General features: G+C 59.9%; 1 protein-coding gene across 1 annotated transcript; it reads left to right on the forward strand.

Moving 5' to 3' along the window:
• Positions 1 to 1,581: 1,581 nt before the first annotated feature.
• Positions 1,582 to 18,531, forward strand: PMP22 (peripheral myelin protein 22). Its single transcript, XM_030233483.2, has 5 exons — positions 1,582 to 1,687; positions 2,605 to 2,704; positions 3,861 to 3,951; positions 13,824 to 13,964; positions 17,325 to 18,531. Exons 2-5 carry the CDS (start codon positions 2,627 to 2,629, stop codon positions 17,489 to 17,491), a joined length of 477 nt encoding a protein of 158 aa, XP_030089343.2. The 5' UTR covers positions 1,582 to 1,687; positions 2,605 to 2,626; the 3' UTR covers positions 17,492 to 18,531.
• Positions 18,532 to 20,370: the final 1,839 nt, after the last annotated feature.

Raw genomic sequence — 20,370 nt, forward strand, 5'->3', positions numbered from 1 at the left:
CTCTACCAGAGCCTGGACGGCAGCCCTGGGGACAAGACCTTTCCGAGACCTTTCCAAGACCTTTCTCTCTCAGCCCCGAGCGCGGGGGCTCCTTCAGGCACCCGGCCAAGGACAGCCCCCATCAGCCTCGTTAGCCGGGAATGTTCTGATGGTGGCGCAGATGTTCCAGCCCTCTGGATGGCACTGACAGGTGTCACAGGGTGCACAGGGAAGGTAGCAGCAGAGGAACTGGCGGGATTTTTTGGAGGGGAAGGGAAATTGCATCCTTTGGAATCTCGCTTCAGCCGCTCGGAGCTCTGCTCCTGCTCTCTGGCCGATGCCTGTGCCGGGACCCCTCCCGTGAGCGAGGAGCCCGTACTGCGGGAACACGCCTCTGCTTGCCAGGAGAGAGGAGCCAAGCACGCTTCCCCAGCTCCTTCTCCCAGGATTTACAGTCCCGGTGGCTGGATGCCGAGTTCCCTCGTTCGTGCAACAATGCGGGACGAGTCTGGAGCTGGTGCCGGATGGGGGTCGGTGTGAGTGCTCAGGAGAGTGCAGGACTCCTGGAAGGATTGTCTGGGAGCTGGGGTGCACTCTGTGTGTGCGGGGGGGGGGTTGTTTGAACACACTGGCTGTGCTCGAGGAATGAGCGAGGGCGGCAGTGCAGCCACCCCTTCCCTCCCGAGCACCTGAGTCACAGAATCCTAGAGTGGTTTGTGTTGGAAGGGACCTCCAAGCCCATCCAGTGCCACCCCTGCCATGGCAGGGACACCTCCCACTGTCCCAGGCTGCTCCAAGCCCTGTCCAGCCTGGCCTTGGGCACTGTCAGGGATCCAGGGGCCACCACAGCTGCTCTGGGCACCTGTGCCAGGGCCTGTCCACCCTCCCAGGGAACAATTGTTCCTCAGTATCGCACCTAACCCTGCCCTCTGGCAGTCCTGGGTCCTGTCCCTCCATCCCTTGTCCCCAGTCCCTCTCCAGCTCTCCTGGAGCCCCTTTAGGTACTGGAAGGGCTCTGAGCTCTCCCCAGAGCCTTCTCCAGGCAGAACAGCCCTAACTCTGAGTGTTCTCCAGAGCTGTGGGAAATCGCACCCTCCGTTTCGTGAAGAGTTGCTCATTTCTAATTAATCTGGCTCTCGAGTGCTAGAATTAATCTGGCTCTCCAAGTGCCAGAATCCCTTCAGCTCAGCCAGACGCTCGTTCTCCAAATCCTGCGCCACGGATCCCGTCCGGGGCTGCCCAAACCCCCCCGATGTGCGGAGCTCTGTCCTCCCCGGGCACGGCCGGTCCTGCTGGCACAGCCCGGGGCTGCCCACGCTGGGGGACACCCGCACCCCCGGGGGCTGCTCGGAGAGCGGGGCACGGCCACCGCTCCCCCGCCTTCCTCCACGGCTCCGGAGCAGAGGGGGCTCAGGAGAGCGGGCTGCTCCTCTCTCGCCCCCCCTCAAATCTCCCCGCTGTGGGGCGGGAGCGGCTCGGGAGCCGTGTTCGGGGAAGGCGAGGGCTCCGGGAGTGGTTCCCGGGGGGAGGCGGCGGGGCCGGGCGCTGTCCCGTTTATAGGAGGGCGGCGGGCGGCGGCTGAGCCCTCCCCGAGCTGCAGACGCAAACGGGGCGGTGGCCCCGGTTAAAGGGGAAACTTGACAGCGCCGCCGCCCGCTCCGCTCCGCGACCGCTCCGCCGCCGCCAGCGCGCTCCGCTCCGCCGCGATGTGAGTACGGAGCGCCCGTGCCGCCGGGGAACGGCCACACCGGGAACAGGGCTGGGGAGACCCGCCGGGGAACGGCCACACCGGGAACAGGGCTGGGGAGACCCGCCGGGGGTCCGCAGCCGAGAGGGAGGGCAGCAGCACCCCCGCTCTGGGGGCTCTCCAAGGAGAGGGGTCAGGGCAGCCCCCTCCCCTCTTCATTGAGGGGGAGACGGGCTGGGGAAGGTCCCCCCCCAGCTCGGGAGAGGGTCCAGGAGAGGCTCTGCCGGGGGAGCCGAGAGGAGATGGGCTGAGGGCACCCCCGGGAAGAGGGGCCGAGGCAGCCCAGGGGGCTGGAAGGGGCAGGGGCTGACGGCCCTTGCTCCCCGCCCCTTGCCCTCTCCGCGGGGGTCGCCAGGGCAGATGAGCCCGGTAAAATTCCCTCCGGGGTGGGGCCCGGCAGAATGACCGACAGTGCTCCCATGGGTGGGTGGGCAAGGCACCTCCGTCCCCCTTTCCCCGCGGAGCAGGGCCGGGGCAGCCCTCGGGTGCGATGAGCCGGGCCCGAGCCCTCCCGCAGGGCGGGACCGGGGAGCACGTTCCCTTGGGAGAGAGGAACAGGACCCCTCTCGGGGAGAGGGGCTGGGGGAGCCCCTTGGGGACCGCCCTCCTTTGAGGGGACTGCGGGGAGCCCCCTCGGTGGGAGAGGGAGAGCAGGCTCGGGGGAAGGTCTGGGAGGCCCACGGGGGATATCGGGGAGCGGGCAGAGGGCTCGGACCCCTCTCCGTCGGAGGGGCCCGCGGAGAGAACCCGAGCGCCGGGCAATGCTCCAGCAGCATCCGCCGCGCCGGGCGGGGCAGAGCGGAGCGTTCGTGCTGCCCCCGGGCAGACGCACGGACAGACAGACACACGCACTCAGCATCATTCCTGTCCCGCTGCAGCTCTGCCTCCACCACCGCCAAGATGCTGCTCCTGCTGCTGGGGATCATCGTGCTGCACGTCACCGTGCTGGTGCTGCTCTTCGTCTCCACCATCGTCAGTGTGAGTCGGGATTTCCCTGCTCCGGGCTAACACCGGGCACGGCCATGGCGCGGCAAGAGCGGGAGCGGTTATTTTTGTTTATGGCTGGTTTTATAGCCTGGCTGTCAGCAGGAAACCTTTACTGGCTGGGTGCTGGTCTCAATAACGATGGGATTTGGGAGTCTGGGAGTTTGTGCTGTCAGGGGAAGCTGGTGGGACGCTTGGCTGTGTTCTGTGGTGGTGCTCAGGGCATCCACGTTGGTACAGAGACACGAGGGCTGTTGGAAACCATCTCCTCATTCTCCCCAGGCTGGTTCACATCGAGGAGCAGCCTCGGAGCACCCCAGATCCCCTCCTTTGGGGTGATGCTGCTCTCCCCTCTCATAAGGGAGCTCCACCTGCTATTGAGCTCCAGGTACAGGACCAGAACAGCCCGGCCGAGCAGAGCCCCTGGACGGGGCTGGCTGGGCACTGACTCCTCAGCACAGCAGTCCTGCTCCCCAGCTCTCCTCCTCTGGGCTGGGAATAAGGCACAGCCTCTTTTTCTGACCCAGCTTCCAAGGCTGAATCTGTGTGAGCAGCGGCAGGAGCGAGGGCTGGATGCAGCCCCGAGGCTTCCCAGCACTGTCCCGGGGCTGCAGCCCAGCGAACACGTCAGCTGCAGGGGAGAGGCTGGAGTTGGCTTTGAGGCAGCTGCTCTGTGGAGCTGGTGGCTTCCAAACTTGCTTCACCAGGGGCTTCTTTCCCGGCTTTTTTTTTTTCTTTTTTCTTTTTTCTTTTTTTTTTTTTTTTTCTTTTTGTGGTAACAGTCACGGAAAACGTTACAAAAATCTTCCGAGCCGTTAGGAATCACGTGGAAGCATTCAAATATCCCGGCCAGGCAGCGGGCGAGGCCGGCCAGGGGAGGGAAGCGCGGCCCCGCGGGACTCGCTCCGTGCTCGAAGAGCATAAAGAGCTTCTGTTCCTGCTCCGCCGGGGCTGAAGCAGTTAAAAGCAAATACCGGGACTGACTTTCCAAACCCCTCTGGACGGAAAAGCTGTCCCTGGGAGCGCTTGGCCGGGCAGGCACGCCGGGTGGGCGGCTGCTCGGAGCCGGGGCCTGGGGGGGACGCGGTGGCGCTGGGGGGACACGGCCAGGGGTGGCTGGACCCGCTCACGGGCTGTGTCTGTCCCGCAGCAATGGCTGGTGAACGGCGAGCACGCGGCAGACCTGTGGCAGAACTGCACCACCGGCAGCCCCTTCCAGTGCCTGGCATCGTCCTCCAACGGTGAGTGCCCCGGGATCGGGGCCATGCCCCCCAGGATCGGGGCCGTGCCCCCCAGGATCGGGGCCGTGCCCCCCAGGATCAGGGCCGTGCCCCCCAGGGTCAGGGCTGTGCCCCCAGGGTCAGGGCTGTGCCCCCCATGGATCAGGGCCGTGCTCCCCAGGATCGGGGCTGTGCCCCCAAGGATCAGGGCCGTGCCCCCTGGCATCAGGGCTGTTGCCCCGGGATCAGGGCTGTGCCCCCATGGATCAGGGCTGTGGGGACATGGGGCTGGCCCAGCAGCAGGGCATGGCTCCCTGTCCCCTTCCAGTCCCTAAAGCTGTGATGGGGCCTAGGATGAGGACTGGACCCGCTGGCCATGGCTCTGCCCGGCTGCCCTGGGGCTGAGGGGCAGCTCCTGGCAGCACCAGGGCAGGGTGACATGCTCAGCTGCACTGGTGGTGATGGCTAGGGCCCTTTTGGGAGGTCTCCTGTAATTAGCACTTTTTCTTCTTGAACGTACAAACACGAGGTGCTCCTTCGTGTGGAGCACCACACTGGGCCCTGCCACCCTGCTGGAGGCTGTGGGGCTCTTTTTGGCACAGTTCCCTCTTTCTCTGCTTGTGAGGGGTTTGAAGGATGCACACGGGGCCCTGAGGACACCTGATCCAGAGGACACCTGTCTCCTACCTGGAAATCTGTGCTGGTTTTGTGCTGGCACAGGCTGAGCTTTGGGCACAGCCCTGGCCCTGGAGTTTGCTGTGGGGGCTGAGCTGAGTGCCTGGGCCCTTCATCCCCTGCACCTGCACAGCCGGGGGCTGCACGGCCACCGCGGGACCCCGCTGGTGAAGGCTGATGTCACACTGGGTGACATCACCCCTGAACGGTTTGCTGAGGTCAGCAGGAGAGGACAGTGCGCTGAGACACCGTGACACACAGTTCCCAGGGTGACCGGTGGCACCAGGAACACAAAATCCGTGTCAGAGAGTTGGGCGAGCCCGTGCCTCAGTTTCCCTGGAAGACAGAGCAAATGCCAGTGGTGCTGGGGCCGGCATTTGTTTTGTTAGCCTGGCTTTGGCTTTCCTGGGAGAACAGATTGCCCCAGTGCCAGCAGCTAGCCATGAGTCCCAGCGCCGTCCCTGGGACACAGGGCAGGAGCCAGCGATGCCGTGTGGCCCTGGCGAGGGGGCACCGTCACACGGGGAGCATCCCACACTCCCGGAGGGTGCCTCAGTGATGGGAGGCTGCGGGAGGGTTTTTGGAGGTTCCCATGAGGACCCCCATCCTTTGGGAGCGCCGCACTTGTGTTCCCCCCGCGGGGAGGCAATGCCCTGCTGCGTCCCCAGGCTGTCCCCGCTGTCCCCGGCTCTGTTTTCTCTGGCAGCTCCCGGCCCCGCGCAGGTCTTTGCTGACGCCTGCTGGTGTCCGGGCCAGCCGGGACGGCTGGATGGCATCCCGGGCCCCTGGAGCCGGGGCCGCATCAGCAGCCGGCCAGGCTGGCTATTGCAGCGTCGGCAGCCCCCCTTCAGGGCCAGTCATGCGAGCTGCGAAAGTGCTGAGCCCCTGATTGTGCTGAAAGGCAGCGCTCGGCCCAGGAGCCCCGGAGCACAGCGCTCTAAAGCCTCCCCAGATCTCTGGCTTTTCATGCCCGCACCGCTCTTTCTGGATGTTTACGGGACGCTCTGTCGGGACTGTCATTGCTGAGAGAGCCCTGTCCCAGCTGTGCTCCGCTGATTTCTGCACGCCCGACGGTCCTGCCGGGCTGGGAGTGTCCTCTGCCCGTTCCCAGAGCCTCTGGAGCCTTTCCAGTGCTGATCTTTCATCATTAAAGGGACGATAGCCACGATGATCCTGTTGAAAATGCAGCTGCGCAGCTGAGCTGGGGTGACAGCCCTGGTGCAGTGGCAGGTGGGGTGGAATGAGCCCATCTGTAACATCCCTTCCAACCCAAACCAGTCTGGGATTCCAGGATGAAGGAGCTGCTCTGTGAGCAGGAGTGCACTGTGCTCTCTGACAGCTCTCCCTCATGCAAAGGCTCTACTCTGGCATCAGGACAAGGGGGTTTTGCTTGGACAAAAGCTTGTGCCCCCCAAGGGTTTCACCCTGCAGCCGGGGTGTGGGAGCAGTGCTGCTGAGGACCTGCCTTCATCCTGTGGGACCCTGGATGCAGGGTCCAGAGCCCACCGCTGCTGCGGAAACATGAAATCAAAGATCTTTCCTGGGCTTATGTAGGGCTGTTCAGGTCTGTTTGTGAAAACAGCAAAAATGCCACGTGGTCTCCTTTCCAGCAGGTCCTCCCTTCCCTGCCACCGCTGCAAGAGCTGCTGTCAGGCACTCTTTGGAGCAGCATTGAGGTCACAGGGCAAGGACACTGTGGCAGAGCCACCTCTGAGGCTCAGGCTTGTCTCCTGCCTAATCCTCACCCCTTTTCTAGGATTATGCTTATTTTCAAAATCAGGAACAATCCCATACAAATACCACAAACTGTCCTTGGTCACAGCTCTCAAAACAGAGGCTGTGAGCAGTGGGCTCCAGAGATCCCTAAGAATTCATTTCCCTGTGCCTAGGATGGCACTGAATGGTTAATCCTGGAGTGCCAAGGTGCTCTGGGAAACAGCAAGGAATTCTCATTGGGAATTCTGGCAGAACTTCCAGTCTTCACACGGGGGCAGGTTTTGCTCTGCCCATCACGGTGGCCTCTGGAGTGTGGTTATTTGTTCTTCTCTTTTCAGTAGGCAGTGGGACTCAGCAAGTGGAATTTGGGAATTAGATGGTGCTGGGTCACCTGTGCCCATCACGAATGGGGATTTTGGGGGGTGGTGATACTGTGGTGCCCCCTTGGTCTCAGCTCCCCTGTCCTGTCACACAGGGACCCTTTAGTGACCTTGGTGTGGATGCCCAATGAGAAGTAGAACTTTTAAATCCAGGTGCCAGCAGGATTTGCTCTGGTTTCCCCTGGGCAGGTTCTGAGCTGTGCTCCTCGCCCTGCAGACCCTCCCGTGGGGATGGAGCAGTGCCAGGGCTGGGCACAGCACTGCCCAGGTGAGCAGTCTGCACTCTCAGCAGCCCTGGGCACGGGCGGGGGCTCGGTGGGGCTGAACTCCCACATCTCCAATTCCTTGTGGCCCTCGGTGTGTGATGGCCGATCCCTCGGTGTGTGATGGCCGATCCCTCGGTGTGTGAGGGCTGAGCCCCCGGTGTGTGATGGCCGAGCCTCCGGTGTGTGAGGGCCGAACCCTCGGTGTGTGAGGGCCGAACCCTCGGTGTGTGAGGGCCGAGCCCTCGGTGTGTGAGGGCCGAGCCCCCGGTGTGTGAGGGCCGAGCCCCCGGTGTGTGAGGGCCGAGCCCTCCGTGTGTGAGGGCCGAGTCCCCGGTGTGTGAGGGCCGAGCCTCCGGTGTGTGAGGGCTGATCCCTCGGTGTGTGAGGGCCGATCCCTCGGTGTGTGATGGCCGAGCCCTCGGTGTGTGATGGCCGAGCCCTCGGTGTGTGAGGGCCGAGCCCTCGGTGTGTGAGGGCCGATCCCTCGGTGTGTGATGGCCGATCCCTCGGTGTGTGATGGCCGATCCCTCGGTGTGTGATGGCCGAGCCCTCGGTGTGTGATGGCCGATCCCTCGGTGTGTGATGGCCGATCCCTCGGTGTGTGATGGCCGATCCCTCGGTGTGTGAGGGCCGATCCCTCGGTGTGTGAGGGCCGATCCCTCGGTGTGTGAGGGCCGATCCCTCGGTGTGTGAGGGCCGATCCCTCTGTGTGTGAGGGCCGATCCCTTGGTGTGTGAGGGCCGAGCCCCCGGTGTGTGAGGGCCGAGCCCCTGGTGTGTGAGGGCCGATCCCTCGGGGTGTGAGGGCCGAACCCTCGGTGTGTGAGGGCCGATCCCTCGGTGTGTGAGGGCCGATCCCTCGGTGTGTGAGGGCCGATCCCTTGGTGTGTGAGGGCCGATCCCTTGGTGTGTGAGGGCCGAGCCCCCGGTGTGTGAGGGCCGAGCCCCCGGTGTGTGAGGGCCGATCCCTCGGGGTGTGAGGGCCGAACCCTCGGTGTGTGAGGGCCGATCCCTCGGTGTGTGAGGGCCGATCCCTCGGTGTGTGAGGGCCGATCCCTCGGTGTGTGAGGGCTGATCCCTCGGTGTGTGAGGGCCGAGCCCTCGGTGTGTGAGGGCCGAGCCCTCGGTGTGTGATGGCCGAGCCCCCGGTGTGTGAGGGCTGATCCCTCGGTGTGTGATGGCTGATCCATCCCCGCAGGAGCCCTGGGCACATTCCCACTCCCTCTCCGTGTACAACGCCTGCTTGTCGCTTTGATTTCTGCATCTGCTGTTAGATAATGCTTTTTTTTTCTTCAAGAGAACTATGGAAAAAATGTAGCAATCTTTGCTTGGTTTGCGCCCTCAGCCATTCCTGGAGAAGCCTTATCTGAGGTATTCAGCTGAGCCTGTGGGCCGGCAGGGCCGCGTGCCAGCTGGGCCCAGCCAGGGTTCTCCAGGAGATTCCAGCCCAGAGCCCAAGGCTGCCATGGTCCCTCCAAAAATGGCCTTTTCCTTCCTCAGCCAGATGCTCTGTGCAGGAAGGAAGATTTCCTTTCTGCTGCGTTCTCTCTGGCTGTGGTGGGCGTGCTGGCAGTGGGGAAGTTGTGGGGCTGTCCATGGGATCCCCCACCCTCCCGCAGTGCCAGGAGATGTTTCTCCTTCCTGGGGTCTTCTCCCAGCCTCTCCCATGGCTGCCTTGTCCACAGGCGGGCTGGGGCTCTGGGGCTGTGTTAGAGGGAAGAGGAGCCCCTGAACCTTGGGAAGTGCCCAGTCACTGAGTGCCAGGGGCCCTGTGGTGCCCACGCTGGTTTGCTGACGTGGTGCCCACAAGCAAAGCCCAGGTGGTTGCCCAGAGCAGATTTTATCAACGTTGTTAATAATGGGTGACCCCAGCTTAACTCAGGCAGGGCTGAACCCTCTCTGCCAGCCCTGGGGGACTGAAACTCATCCTTGGTGTTCTGAAATCACTTGAGGGGCTTTCACAGGATCCCAGATGGTTCGGGTTGAAGGGACCTCACAGCCCACCCAGTGCCATCCCTGCCATGGCAGGGACACCTCCCACTATCCTAGCCCTGTCCAGCCTGGCCTTGGGCACTGCCAGGGATCCAGGGGCAGCCCCAGCTGCTCTGGGCACCCCGTGCCTGGGCCTGCCCACTCTCTGGGTAAAGAATTTACTCCTAAAATCTAAAAATCTCCTATTCCAAGGGAATATTTTATATTTCAGATCAGTTTGTCCCATAACTTTCTTGCCTTCAATACGAAAGGGATTTCCTCTGCTTAAAACAAATTTTTTATTGTGTTTTCTTCTTACAAAGAGCATCTGATGAGGAGAGGTTGGGAGCTGGTGCTGGTTTTTTCTCAGCTGCCCCAGATGTCTTTGGCTCTCATTTTTTCTGTGAGAGGAGGGCTCAGACAGCCTTCCCTGCCATATTTGTGCTCTGGCCCACAGAGGAGCGGGAGGAAGAGGGCAGTATGTGGCCAAAGGATGACTGCCAAGCCAGGAGAAAGGGTGGGGGCATCCCCTGCAGAGTGTGGTGCTGGAAAACCCTTCAACCTGCATGTTTTGGCCTTGGTGAGCCCCCTGGATGTCCCTGTGGGCTCAGGCTGAGTGACCCTGCCCCAGGCCTGTGTGCCAAGGCACCACTGCTGCCCGCTCCTGCTGCTGGACTGGCCATCCCTGGGAGGATCTGGGCATGGAGCGACCGATCTGCACCTCAGCACAGGCCAGCAGGAGGTCAGAGCCGCCACCACGAGGGAGAGGAGCTGCCTTGGGCTTTGTGGAGCTGCTGGAAGGAGTTTTTCATGCTGCCAGCAGCTTTCTGCTGCCTCAGCTGCATCAGGAGTGCCTCTGCAGGATGTGAGCTCCCGTGGGATGTGGCAGCTCTGGAGAGCTCTGGATCTCCTGCTCTCATGGACTTCTTCGATGGAGCTTCAAGGAGAAGGAAAGAGGGGAGAGCCAAGAGGAAAAGAGGAGGAGAGGAGAAGATGGAGGTTTGAGCATCTCCATCTGAAGGAGCTCAGGAGAGGAGCAGGAGGCCTGGGAGGACTCGGAGCTCTGCGTTCAGCCCCTGCCTCCCTGCAGCCCCAGGGCTCCCCTCCTGCTCATCCCCCACCACCCTGGGAGCTCCTTGGAGCCCCCTTTGCCAGTGGGATTTCCAGGGATCCCCGATCCAGAACAGCATGGTGGCTCCCAGGCCATGGAGATGGGAGGACTGGGAAGGAGCAGCAGGAATGCCTGGCTGGGCCACAGCAGGAGGAGGATGCACTGGAGCTGCACTGGAGCTGGGGCTTCCCTGGGACAGTGCAGTGCCTCTGCTGCACAGAGGTGAGGAGGGGTCCCCAGCAGGAGAGGAGAGCTGTCCCAGCAGGACAGGAGAGCTGTCCCCAGCAGGAGATGTAGGGCAGAGGAGCTGTCCCTGCTGGACAGGAGATCTGTCCCTGCTGGACAGGAGAGCTGTCCCTGTAGGGCAGGAGAGCTGTCCCTGCAGCCCTGGGCTGAGGAGAAGGGCCAGGGCTGGGGCAGTGCAGAGCAGCCCCACAGGCACTGGAGCTTCTCTGGCCCTGGGGGTTCTGAGGGGCTCTGCCTGAAGGGCAGCCCAGAGACCTGCAGCTGAGCTGGTGTTTCTGCATCTCCAGTTCACCCTTTTCCAAACCTCTTGGGGGTGCTTGAATATCAAAACCACAGAAGTCCCAGCCTTTTGCTGCAGCCTGGCCACATCAGAGGGGAGGATGTGAGCTGGGCTCAAGATCTTGCTCTGCCGTGACACCTGAGAGTGTGCTCTGGAAAAACTCTGCTCAGAAAACCTGGCTTTTCCTGGCAGCCTGGGCCTCTCGCTGCCTTTGTATCAGTGCTGTTCCTGACCCTGCTGAGATGCAACTTGCAGCCTGGAAGCAGCAGGTTTTACAGCTGGAGGCATGAATTTCCCTCCCTCCAGCTTTGGCTGTGTTGTCTCCTACAGTTACCTCCTTAATGGATGTTTTCTTCCCCAGAAGAGGTTGCTTTTTAAATGCACAGTGTACACACTTTGCAAAGGGAAAACTCCATCTGCAGAATGTTCCCATCAGCTGCAGAGCCCAGCACGGAGGGGTTTTATTGCCCACCACTCATTTAGGCAGCTCTTACAGCAGTGGATAAGCTGAGCTCTAATAAGTGTGCACTTTGTTTTTCCTCCTTGGCTGGGCCAAAGAGGGTGTAGGGGGTGCGAATTAAACCCTGGGGAGGCAATGCCTGTCCTTCAAGGCCTCTGCTCCTGGCCAAGGGCACGTGTCCCCTGCCCTGTCAGTCCTATCAGGGCATAAAACCTCCCTGCTGCCAGGGGCTGGGCTGGCTGCAGGATCTCTCTGGGAGTTTCAGCTGCAATTCCTGCTCTGGGGTCCAACTCCTGCTCCAGGTTTCTTTCTTTCCTGCTGGATTTAGGGCAGTGAAACACAGTCTTTATCTTCCCAGGGCTGAAGTCTTCTCCTTGCTGTTGTAAGCAGTGCTGAGAGCACATCAGGGCCTGCAGAACTTCGAGGAAAATTCAAATTTGCTTTGTAAGAACTCCTTGCCTTGTGTCTGGCTGCCTGACAGGGCTGTCCCCCACTCCCGCCGGCTCTGCTCCGGAAGCGGAGTGCAGGGTGTTATCTGTCCTTTCCACGCTGCTTCCTTTCCTCCTTCCTCCTGAAGAACAAAGATATAAACACAGAGCTGAAGAGATGCAGGGGGGAAAATGGGATAACCAGCTCGCTGCCCAGGGGAAACCACAAATAACAGCCTGGGAGTAAACAGTGCTGACAGCCCAGCTGCAGCTCTGGGAAACTTGCTGTGCTGGAGATCCCGAGGGCTGGGCACGGCACCGACAGCAAAGGGTTAAAGGCACGTGGGGCTGAGCCCATAGAAACCCCGCCTGCAGCTGTAGGGGTGATTTTAAATGTATTTAAGGCAATTAGCTGTCCTAGTCCAGCTGGAGTCTGTGGGCAGCTGGCGTGGAGGTAACGGAGCTCGTGGGTCTCAGTCCTGGGCTGGGATCCTGCCCTTTGTTTTCACAGAGGAGGCCGGCAAAAGTCAGAAAAGGACTGGGTGTGAGCTCAGAGCTCTAGGATCATCTCCTGATTTCCCTGCTCCCAGGCTGGCTGCCCAAACCCTTCGGCCACGGTGGACTCCCGCCTCTCGCTGCCTTTCTGTGCCTCTGACACGGCTCTTTATTACAATGGGATTTTGCAAAGCCCGTATAAATCATTTGCATTCAGAACCAAAAACCGGGCAGGGGAGGCGGATGCAATTAAAGGGCAGCTCAGCTTTCCGTCTAGACAGCCCTCTCCTAAAATAACCGTCAGTGGGAGCATCCACCTCGAGCAGAAAGGCTCCTCTCGGGCCGGATCTCGTGGCCTTTGCATCACAAAGGACTCGGCTTTCGGTCCTGGAGAGAGCTGCAGGGCCCGGCTCCGGCTCAGCCGGGACCCGGTGCTGGGAAGGGAGAGCGGAGAGCTCAGCTTCCCGAGCTGGGATGGGGAGAGAGGAGAGCTCAGCTTCCCGAGCTGGGATGGGGAGAGAGGAGAGCTCAGCTTCCCGAGCTGGGATGGGGAGAGAGGAGAGCTCAGCTTCCCGAGCTGGGATGGGGAGGGAGGAGAGCTCAGCTTCCCGAGCTGGGAAGGGGACGGAGGACAGCTCAGCTTCCCGAGCTGGGATGGGAGCCCTGGCGGTGCTGAGGAATGGAGGGAGGTGCAGTTCAGCACTGCACATCCTCCAGCACTTAGAGGTCTGATCTGAGCAAGGATTTAGGATGATTTTGGTGGTGCTGGAGCTGCCTCATCCCGTTCCCACTGGTGGAGGACAGCCAGAGCTGCAGGGGCAGATGGGGCTGAGGCAGGGGGCCTTCCCTGCCCAGCTACCTGAGATATGAAATCCACTGGACATTGTGTGTGCACATTGCGGTGAAATCCTTCCTGATTGGAAGTTTTCCACTGCAGCCATTTGCTGCAGGGAGCTGATTCTGCAGGCAGGGAACTGAAATTGGTGGGAGTAAAAGTGTGGCAGGGACACGGGGCTGAGTCTGAGGCTTCAGTTCTGCCTAATCCCATCTGGGGATCCAGCCCCAAGCAGGATTTTTCTGCCTTTCACTGGGTGGCTTGTGCCTCAGTTTACCACGGAGTCCTGCATTTTGATTCAAACCTTACAAGGGAAGGGGAAGGCAGAGGTTTCTGTGAGCACTGCCTCTTTCTGTCAAGCTGCAGCAGCTCACAGCATGGAGCTGCATTTTGCTTGTTTATTTATATTTTTTTTTTACATGGGGTTTACACACCCACTAAGCCTGGAAATAGCTGAGCAGTGACTCACACAGGCTGGTTTAACTGGTCTGCTCTGGGACACAGCTGCGTTTGGCAGCTGGGGAGGACTTCCAAAAGGTCCAGCTCCACAGGGGCACAGGGTGTTTTCCTTTCCGTGTGTTTACTTGCCCTCAGAGCTCGGCCAGTGCGGTGTCCCAGAGCTCAGTGTGGCTGTGGTGTTTGTAGCATGGCTGAACAGAGCTCAGTGCCCGTGGCTGTGGTGTTTGCAGCATGGCTGAACAGAGCTCAGTGCCCATGGCTGTGGTGTTTGCAGCTCTGAGAGGTGCTGTCTGCAGGTCAGGGTTTTGTCTTTGCTCTGTTTTGTGGCAAACACTTCCAAGGCACTGCCAGGCCTGTGATCTGTGGTATTCCCGCAGCTGATCCATGGCATCCCTGTGGCACCCGAAATCCCAGAGCAGCGTGCCTGTGCTGGGGGGTCTCAGCAGCCAGGACAGCGCCGGGCACAGCTCCCAGCTGCTCCCAAACCCCACAGGAGCCAGGGTGGGCTGGTGGCACGGCCCTGGGCACAGCAGGGCCCACGCTAAGGTGTCTGTGTGTCTGTCTGTCCCCAGAATGGCTGCAGTCTGTCCAAGCCATGATGATCCTCTCTGTCATCTTCAGCGTGCTGTCGCTGTTCCTGTTCTTCTGCCAGCTCTTCACGCTCACCAAGGGCGGCCGCTTCTACATCACCGGAGTCTTCCAGATCCTGGCAGGTGAGCGGGGCCGAGGGTGGCACTGCCACTGCCATGGGCACCTGGGGCCACTGCGGCCAGGCTGTGGGCACCCAGGGGCCTGGAGGGGGGAACAGCTCCTGGGACATGTCAGGGAAGGGAAGGGATGGGATCATTTGGGGGTGTTGAGGATGGGATCCAGCTCTTGGGCCATTGTGCATCCAGGCTCTTCTGCCCTTGCACAGGGAAGGTGCAAGAGGGTTTCTGCCCTAGCTAGGCAGGCTCTGGAGGGACAGGGTGCCAGAGGCACTGGGGCAGAGCTGGGGGCAGAAGGTCACAGGGATGCTGGAAGGAGAGCTCTGCCTGTTCCCCAGGGTGGGATGCTGGGTTTCCAGGGTGGCTGTGCTGGCTCTGGGACCCTTCATCAGGCTGGGTGAGGCTTCCACAGCTGCTGGTGGGGTGGGGAAAGTTGTGACAATCCTGTTTTGGCAAAAGAAGGCTCGGTGATTATTTATAAACTTGCCATGAGGGGGCCTGGTGCTTTCCCCATGAGCTGCAGGGTGAGCTCTGACTTGGACTGTCAGCTGCTATTTTTAACTCTTTGAGAACTCAGTGCTGGAAAGGAGCCACAGCTCATGTCCTGGGTTGCAGTTCCAAAGTGCTGATGCTGTAAAGACATTGGCTCTGTTTATGTTTCCACGCATGAAACCGGTGGAGAGGATTTTCAAGAGTTCTGGCTAAAAAGTGTAATTGTGTTTCGAGGTCCTGGCTGCATTAGGACAGAGTGTCTGGGGAGGAGATTGATTCTTTCCTAGAGCTTTACATATTAAACTAGAAGCCACCCAAGGTCCTGATATTTTATCAGTGGAAAAACTCACTCACTGAGTTTAGACTTTAAATTTTCTGGGCATCCTCTAAGCAGCTGGCCTTCCCAAACCCTGGTGAAAACCAGAGCTAAGTTTTATTGGCATGAATTCCATGATGAGTGGATCTGCTTGGCCACAGTGCTGGGGGAGTTCAGATCAGTTCACCATCTCTGTAAAAGAGATGTATGGAAACCCCTTAGAGCCAAGGAGGGGAGATGGGCATTAATAATGCAATTACCTGCAATTACCTCTGTTAGAGCTCCTCTAATAGACCTGGGAGCAGAGGGCTTCTCTCTGCTGAGTGACTGCTGGTCAGAGGAGGAGAGCAGGGGGTTGCACCCTCCTGTCCGTGCTGTGCTGGGTGTCCCAGGGGATGCAGGGTCAGACCTAGAGTCTCTGGACTGTGGGTTAACACCAAGCCAAGCCAGCGGGAAGGACAGAAAATGTGTGTCCTCCTCCCATCCAGATTCCCTGTGGCCAGGAGAGCTGCAGGCAGAGCTCTGGATCAGGTGCAGCAGGCAGAGGTGGGCACTGGTGGCTGTGCTGGCTCTTCTCCCTGGCCAGAGCTGGGGGAGAGGAGGCTCAGGCCAGTTTTGATCTTTGTGGCCCTCAGTGTCAGGGTTGTTGGTAGGAAACAGGACCTGGCTGTGCCAGCACTGCCAGGAGCTGGGGACAGCTTTGGTCACAGGAGCTGAGCCTGTTCTGGTCTCCTTGCTGCTGTGGGAGCCAGGGCAGGAGCACTGGGCTCTGCTGGGTGGCAGAGCTGGGCAGAGCTGCCCTGAGAGCCAGGCAGGAGGGCAGGGGCTGGTACCCACTGCAGGGACACCAGTGAGAGGAGGGCAGGAAGAGAAGGGGGAGGCCACTTTGGTCTGTGGTGCAGCAGCCAGGCAGGATCATCCCCAGCACCTCCACACAGCTTGGAATCACCCCCAAAGCCTGGCTGGATTTGTCCTGGTGGTATCAAGGCCATCAAAAGGCCCTCAAAGGCTCCCCTCCATCCTTGGTGGGTCCAGCATATCCATGGGTAGCTCCTCGTAGCTCAGCATGGCAGAGATGTGGGTTTGGGCCTCTCAGGGTCTGACCCAACTCCTGCATCCTTCTCTCATCCCTTTCATCTCTTCCCTCCCACCCCTCTCACCCCAGAGCCCACCCCTGTGGGCTGCAGAGTGGGCTTAGCCTGCAGGGCTGTGCCTGCCCTCATCCCACAGCTGTTTGCTGCCCTGGTTCCTCTGCAGGGCTGGGGCTGCTCCAGCAGGAAGAAACCCTGGGAACAAACGCCAGGAAGCGTTTGCTCTTCTGATCTGCCAGAGCAGCATGCTCCTGCAGCTGCAGGCTCTGCAGGGGTGGTGGGTGCATTAGTGCTTGCAGCTGGCTGCAGTTGGGTCCCCCTGCTCAGCTGTTCTAAGCCCAGAGCAGGGCAGGTGCCCTGGCAGTGCAGTGGTGGCCATGGCCGGGCTCCTGCTGCGGACAATCGCCGCTGTATCTGGCCCCTGGAGGTGACTGGGTGGCCGCACGCCCGTCCCCTGTCCCCAGACAATGGCTGTGCTCTCTGTGCCTGGGCCAGGCAGTGGGAGTTGGCTCCTGTGCTTGGAGAATGGAAACTGCTCCTTAATGCAGTGAATTCCCACTTGTGCACTTTCCCTGAACAAAAGGAGCAGTGTCGAGCGGAATTACAGCTCAAATATCACCGTGCTGAAATGTAGGTGGTCCTGAGGGCTGGGCAGGGGACTTGGAACTCGGCTCCAACAACAGCCCCACGGCTGGATAATAGAGCTACTGGGATGGACTCAAAGAGCCTGTTTGGGGCAGGAATAGAGGTGGCTTTGTGTGAGCTGCGGGCAGTGTCCACCCCTGATGGGGGGGTTTGCAACAACGCTTAAACGCTGCCCACCGGGGCTGGGCACCCAGGGACCCCCACGGCCCTGGCTGGGCAGGGGGCCATGAGGGATGAGCCGTGGGTACGGAAGGGCTTGCAGGGAGCTGGGGTTTCAAGGACCAGGGTTTGTGGGGACCAGGGTTTTCAGGGAACAGGGTTTTCAGGGAACAGGGTTTGCAGTTGAGCTTCTGGAGCAGCTGTGAAAGATGGGGGATCACAGCCAGAGCATCCTGAGGCCCAGCTGGGTTTGTGGTTTTTATCACCTAGAGAGGTGACACAGAAACCTCACTTTGAAAGCCCAGCTCCGTGTGTGCCCTCCTGCAGCACTGCAGGGAGGTGGCTCAGGCCAGGGCTTTACACAGGGCACCAGGTGAACGGGGTTGGTGTGGAGCAGCACCCCTGGTCTGCCTGAGGGATGGGCTAGCCCAGGTGGTGCTCCAGCTTTGTCTGCTCCAGAGCCTCTGGCTTTGCTTGCTGAGCGTGGCAGAGACATCCCTGCTCACCTCCAGCCAGGCCAGAACCACAGCATCCCCTCCCCAGACCTGCCAGGGAACAGGAGCCGAGGGGGCAGAGCAGAGCCAGCCCCTGTGCTGTGTGACCGGGGCTCCTGGCAGGGACGGGCCTGTGCTGTCACTGAGTGTCCCCTGTGCTGCCCCGCAGGGCTGTGCGTGATGAGCGGCGCTGCCATCTTCACAGTGAGGCACACGGACTGGCAGCAAGCCTTGGAAAGCACCTCCTACGGCTTCGCCTACATCCTGGCCTGGCTGGCCTTCCCCCTGGCCCTGGCCAGCGGCATCGTCTATGTCATCCTGCGGAAGCGCGAGTGACGCCGCGGGACGTGGCCGCGTGACGGGGGCAGCCGCCACCTCCTCACGGGAGACGGGGGAGAATAGACGAGAAAACGGAAAAGAAAATTAACCAAAAAAAAAAAAAAAAAAAAAAAGGAATCAACCCTCCCACCCAAATCAAACCCAACCGACCCCCAGAGGAAACACTCAAAGGGTTCCTTGTTAATTGAAGATGTATATAGTATCTATGGTTTAAAAAACCTATTTATAACACTTTTTACATATATGTACATAGTCTTGTTTGCTTCTGTTGACCATGTGCTGTTTTAAAGCCTGAAGCAAGTGCCTAAGGAACTCTCACTCCTAACAGTGTAACAAGAGCGCAGTGATCATTCTCTCATGCAAAATCCTCTTTGAGTTGACCTCTCCTGCCCTGTCCCAGCCCGCCAGAGCCCCCAGCTCTGGTTTTAGGCTGGTGTGGATCAGCCACGCCTGGTTCTGCAGCCAGAGGGCTGGGCCCTGCTCCTGCCGCATGCTGTGATCCACAGGGCACGTCCAGATCTGACGGGAGACGCTTCCAAAAGGTTTGAAGGATTTCAGAGCAAAGGCTTTGATTGCCCCAAGTGCCTAAATGACTTATGTGCCTAAGTCCCACTGCCTTGCCGCCACACCCGCTGGGAATTTTGGCTTTTAAATCACTTAGGCCGAGCTGCAGCCCGGCCCGGGCCGTCCTCCCTCGCGCGGCCACCGGGGCTGGGCTGTGCCGAGCGCTGGGAGCTGCTGCTCCCAGCCTGGGACATCCTCTGCCCTTGCCGTGGAGCTGAGGTGCCCTGAGACTGCAGCCAGCCCAGCCTGTCCCTGAAATCCAATACCAGATGTATGAAATGGTGCTATCTATTTACCATTCCTTACCCTGCTACGCCATTTAACCTTAGTCACTGGAAATTCAGTTAACGACCTTGAGGTAAACAACCCAGCTAGAAATGAAAATAATTCTGTGTAATATAAATGAGCTATAACTGCTTTTGTACTTAGATTTGCTCTTACTATTATTTTAAATAAAGCATTTTTAACCAAGATTCCTTTTTCCCCTCCGTGGTGCAGAGGAACAGAAGCAGCTCTGGCTGGAGCCCGTGGGGCTCCGGCAGCGGAGCGAGATGTGAGTCCTCTGTCTGTCAGCAACGAGTCTGGCCATGAATGGAACAGGCACCAGCACAGACCCCGGGCTGCCTCTGAGGATTCCAGACACTGTTGCTTATTTTTTGGTTAATCTTGGGGTTTTTTGGGGTTCTACTTTTTTTTTTTTTTTTTTTTTTTGCTTTGCTTTTCTGATTTTATACCGACTGTGTGGACTAAGAAGCAATGAAATAAAAGTCAGAATAACTCAGGTGCTTCTGCTTGTTGGGGTTTTGGGGGGGTTAGAGCTGGACTCTGCTCCACCAGCCTGCTCGCACAGCCATCCCATGGCATCATGGAATCACAGAGTAATTTGAGTTGGAAGGGACCTCACATCCCATCCTGTTTCCCTGGTTCTCCACCGGGGCTGCAAACACACAGCTCAGCTCAGTGGGGATGGGAGCTGCTGGGTGACCCCTGCTCCAGGGTGCTTTGGCACCTTCTTTGCCCATTTCCCCCGTTATTTCCCCCATTATTTCCCCGTTATTCCCCCTTGTAATTTCCCCATTATACCTCCATTATTTCCTCCGTAATCTCCCCATTATTTCCCCCGTTATTTCTCCCATTATTTCTCGTTATTCCCCCGTTATTCCCCCCGTTATTCCTCCGTTAATTCCCCCGTTATTTCCCCATTATTCCCCCGTTATCCCTCCATTATTCCCCCCGTTATTTCCCAGCCCGCTCCCGTCGGTCCCGGCAGAGCGCGGAGCGCGGGCGCCCTCCGGTGGCTGCGGGCGGAGCGGCGGCCGCGGGACCCCCCGAGCTTGGGGACAAATACGGCCGGGCTGGGGACACACACGGCCAGGCTGGGGCCACGGCCGGGATTCAGGGGCAGCCCCAGCTGCTCTGGACACCCTGTGCCAGGCCTGCCCACCCTCCCAGGGAACAATCCCTCATTCCCAATCTCCCATCCAGCCCTGCCCTCTGGCAGTGGGAGCCATTCCCTGGATCCTGTCCCTCCATCCCTTCTCCCCACTCCCTCTCCAGCTCTCCTGGAGCCCCTTCAGACCCTGCCAGGGGCTCTGAGCTTCTCCTTTCCCTTCCCCTCTCCAGGTGAGCCCCCCAGCTGTCCCAGCCTGGCCCCAGGCTCCTGTCCCTGTGCTCGGGCGGTAGGAGATGGGCTGCAGCTCCCAGGCCGTGTTTAGCAGCATGCAGAGCTGGCTTCCCTCCAAAGGCATCACTTACTGCCCGGTGGGAATGGCTGAGTGAAAGTGTTAAAGAGTTAAATTTGTAACAAAACCAGAGGATGCTCCGGAGATCTTCATTGCCCTCTGCTGCTTGGGTGCGTCTGCCACCAGCTCCAGGCTGGGCAGGGCTTTGTTTCACCGAGCCTGGAAGACCTCCAGGTGAGGAGAGTCCCCAGCAGTCCCCTGGAGGGAAAAAGCCTTTCCTAAATATCCCCGGCCTCATCTGCCCTCACTGCCTGCGCCGGGCACAGCACCGGCCCAGGAATCCCTCTGCACGAGGATGGGGCAGCCCAGCCCGGGCCGGGCTCATCCCCTGCGCTCCCCGCGGCTGGAGCGGCTCCCGGAGGGACAGCGGGGTTAGGGCAGGACCAGCCTTCCTGTCCGATCAGCTGCGAGCACTCCCGGCGCTAAATGAGCCCGGATTTCAGCGCTCCCTGGGGCTACGGCCCAATTAACATCCAAACAGCCCATAAAGCAGCGAGCTGAGCACAACAGCAGCAGCGCGGCACGAAACGGCAGAGGGGTGAAAAAAATATTGGGGAAGTTTCTTTAATG

This window comes from Serinus canaria, chromosome 18 (assembly GCF_022539315.1).
Source record: "Serinus canaria isolate serCan28SL12 chromosome 18, serCan2020, whole genome shotgun sequence".
In the NCBI taxonomy this organism is placed as follows: Eukaryota; Metazoa; Chordata; class Aves; order Passeriformes; family Fringillidae; genus Serinus; species Serinus canaria.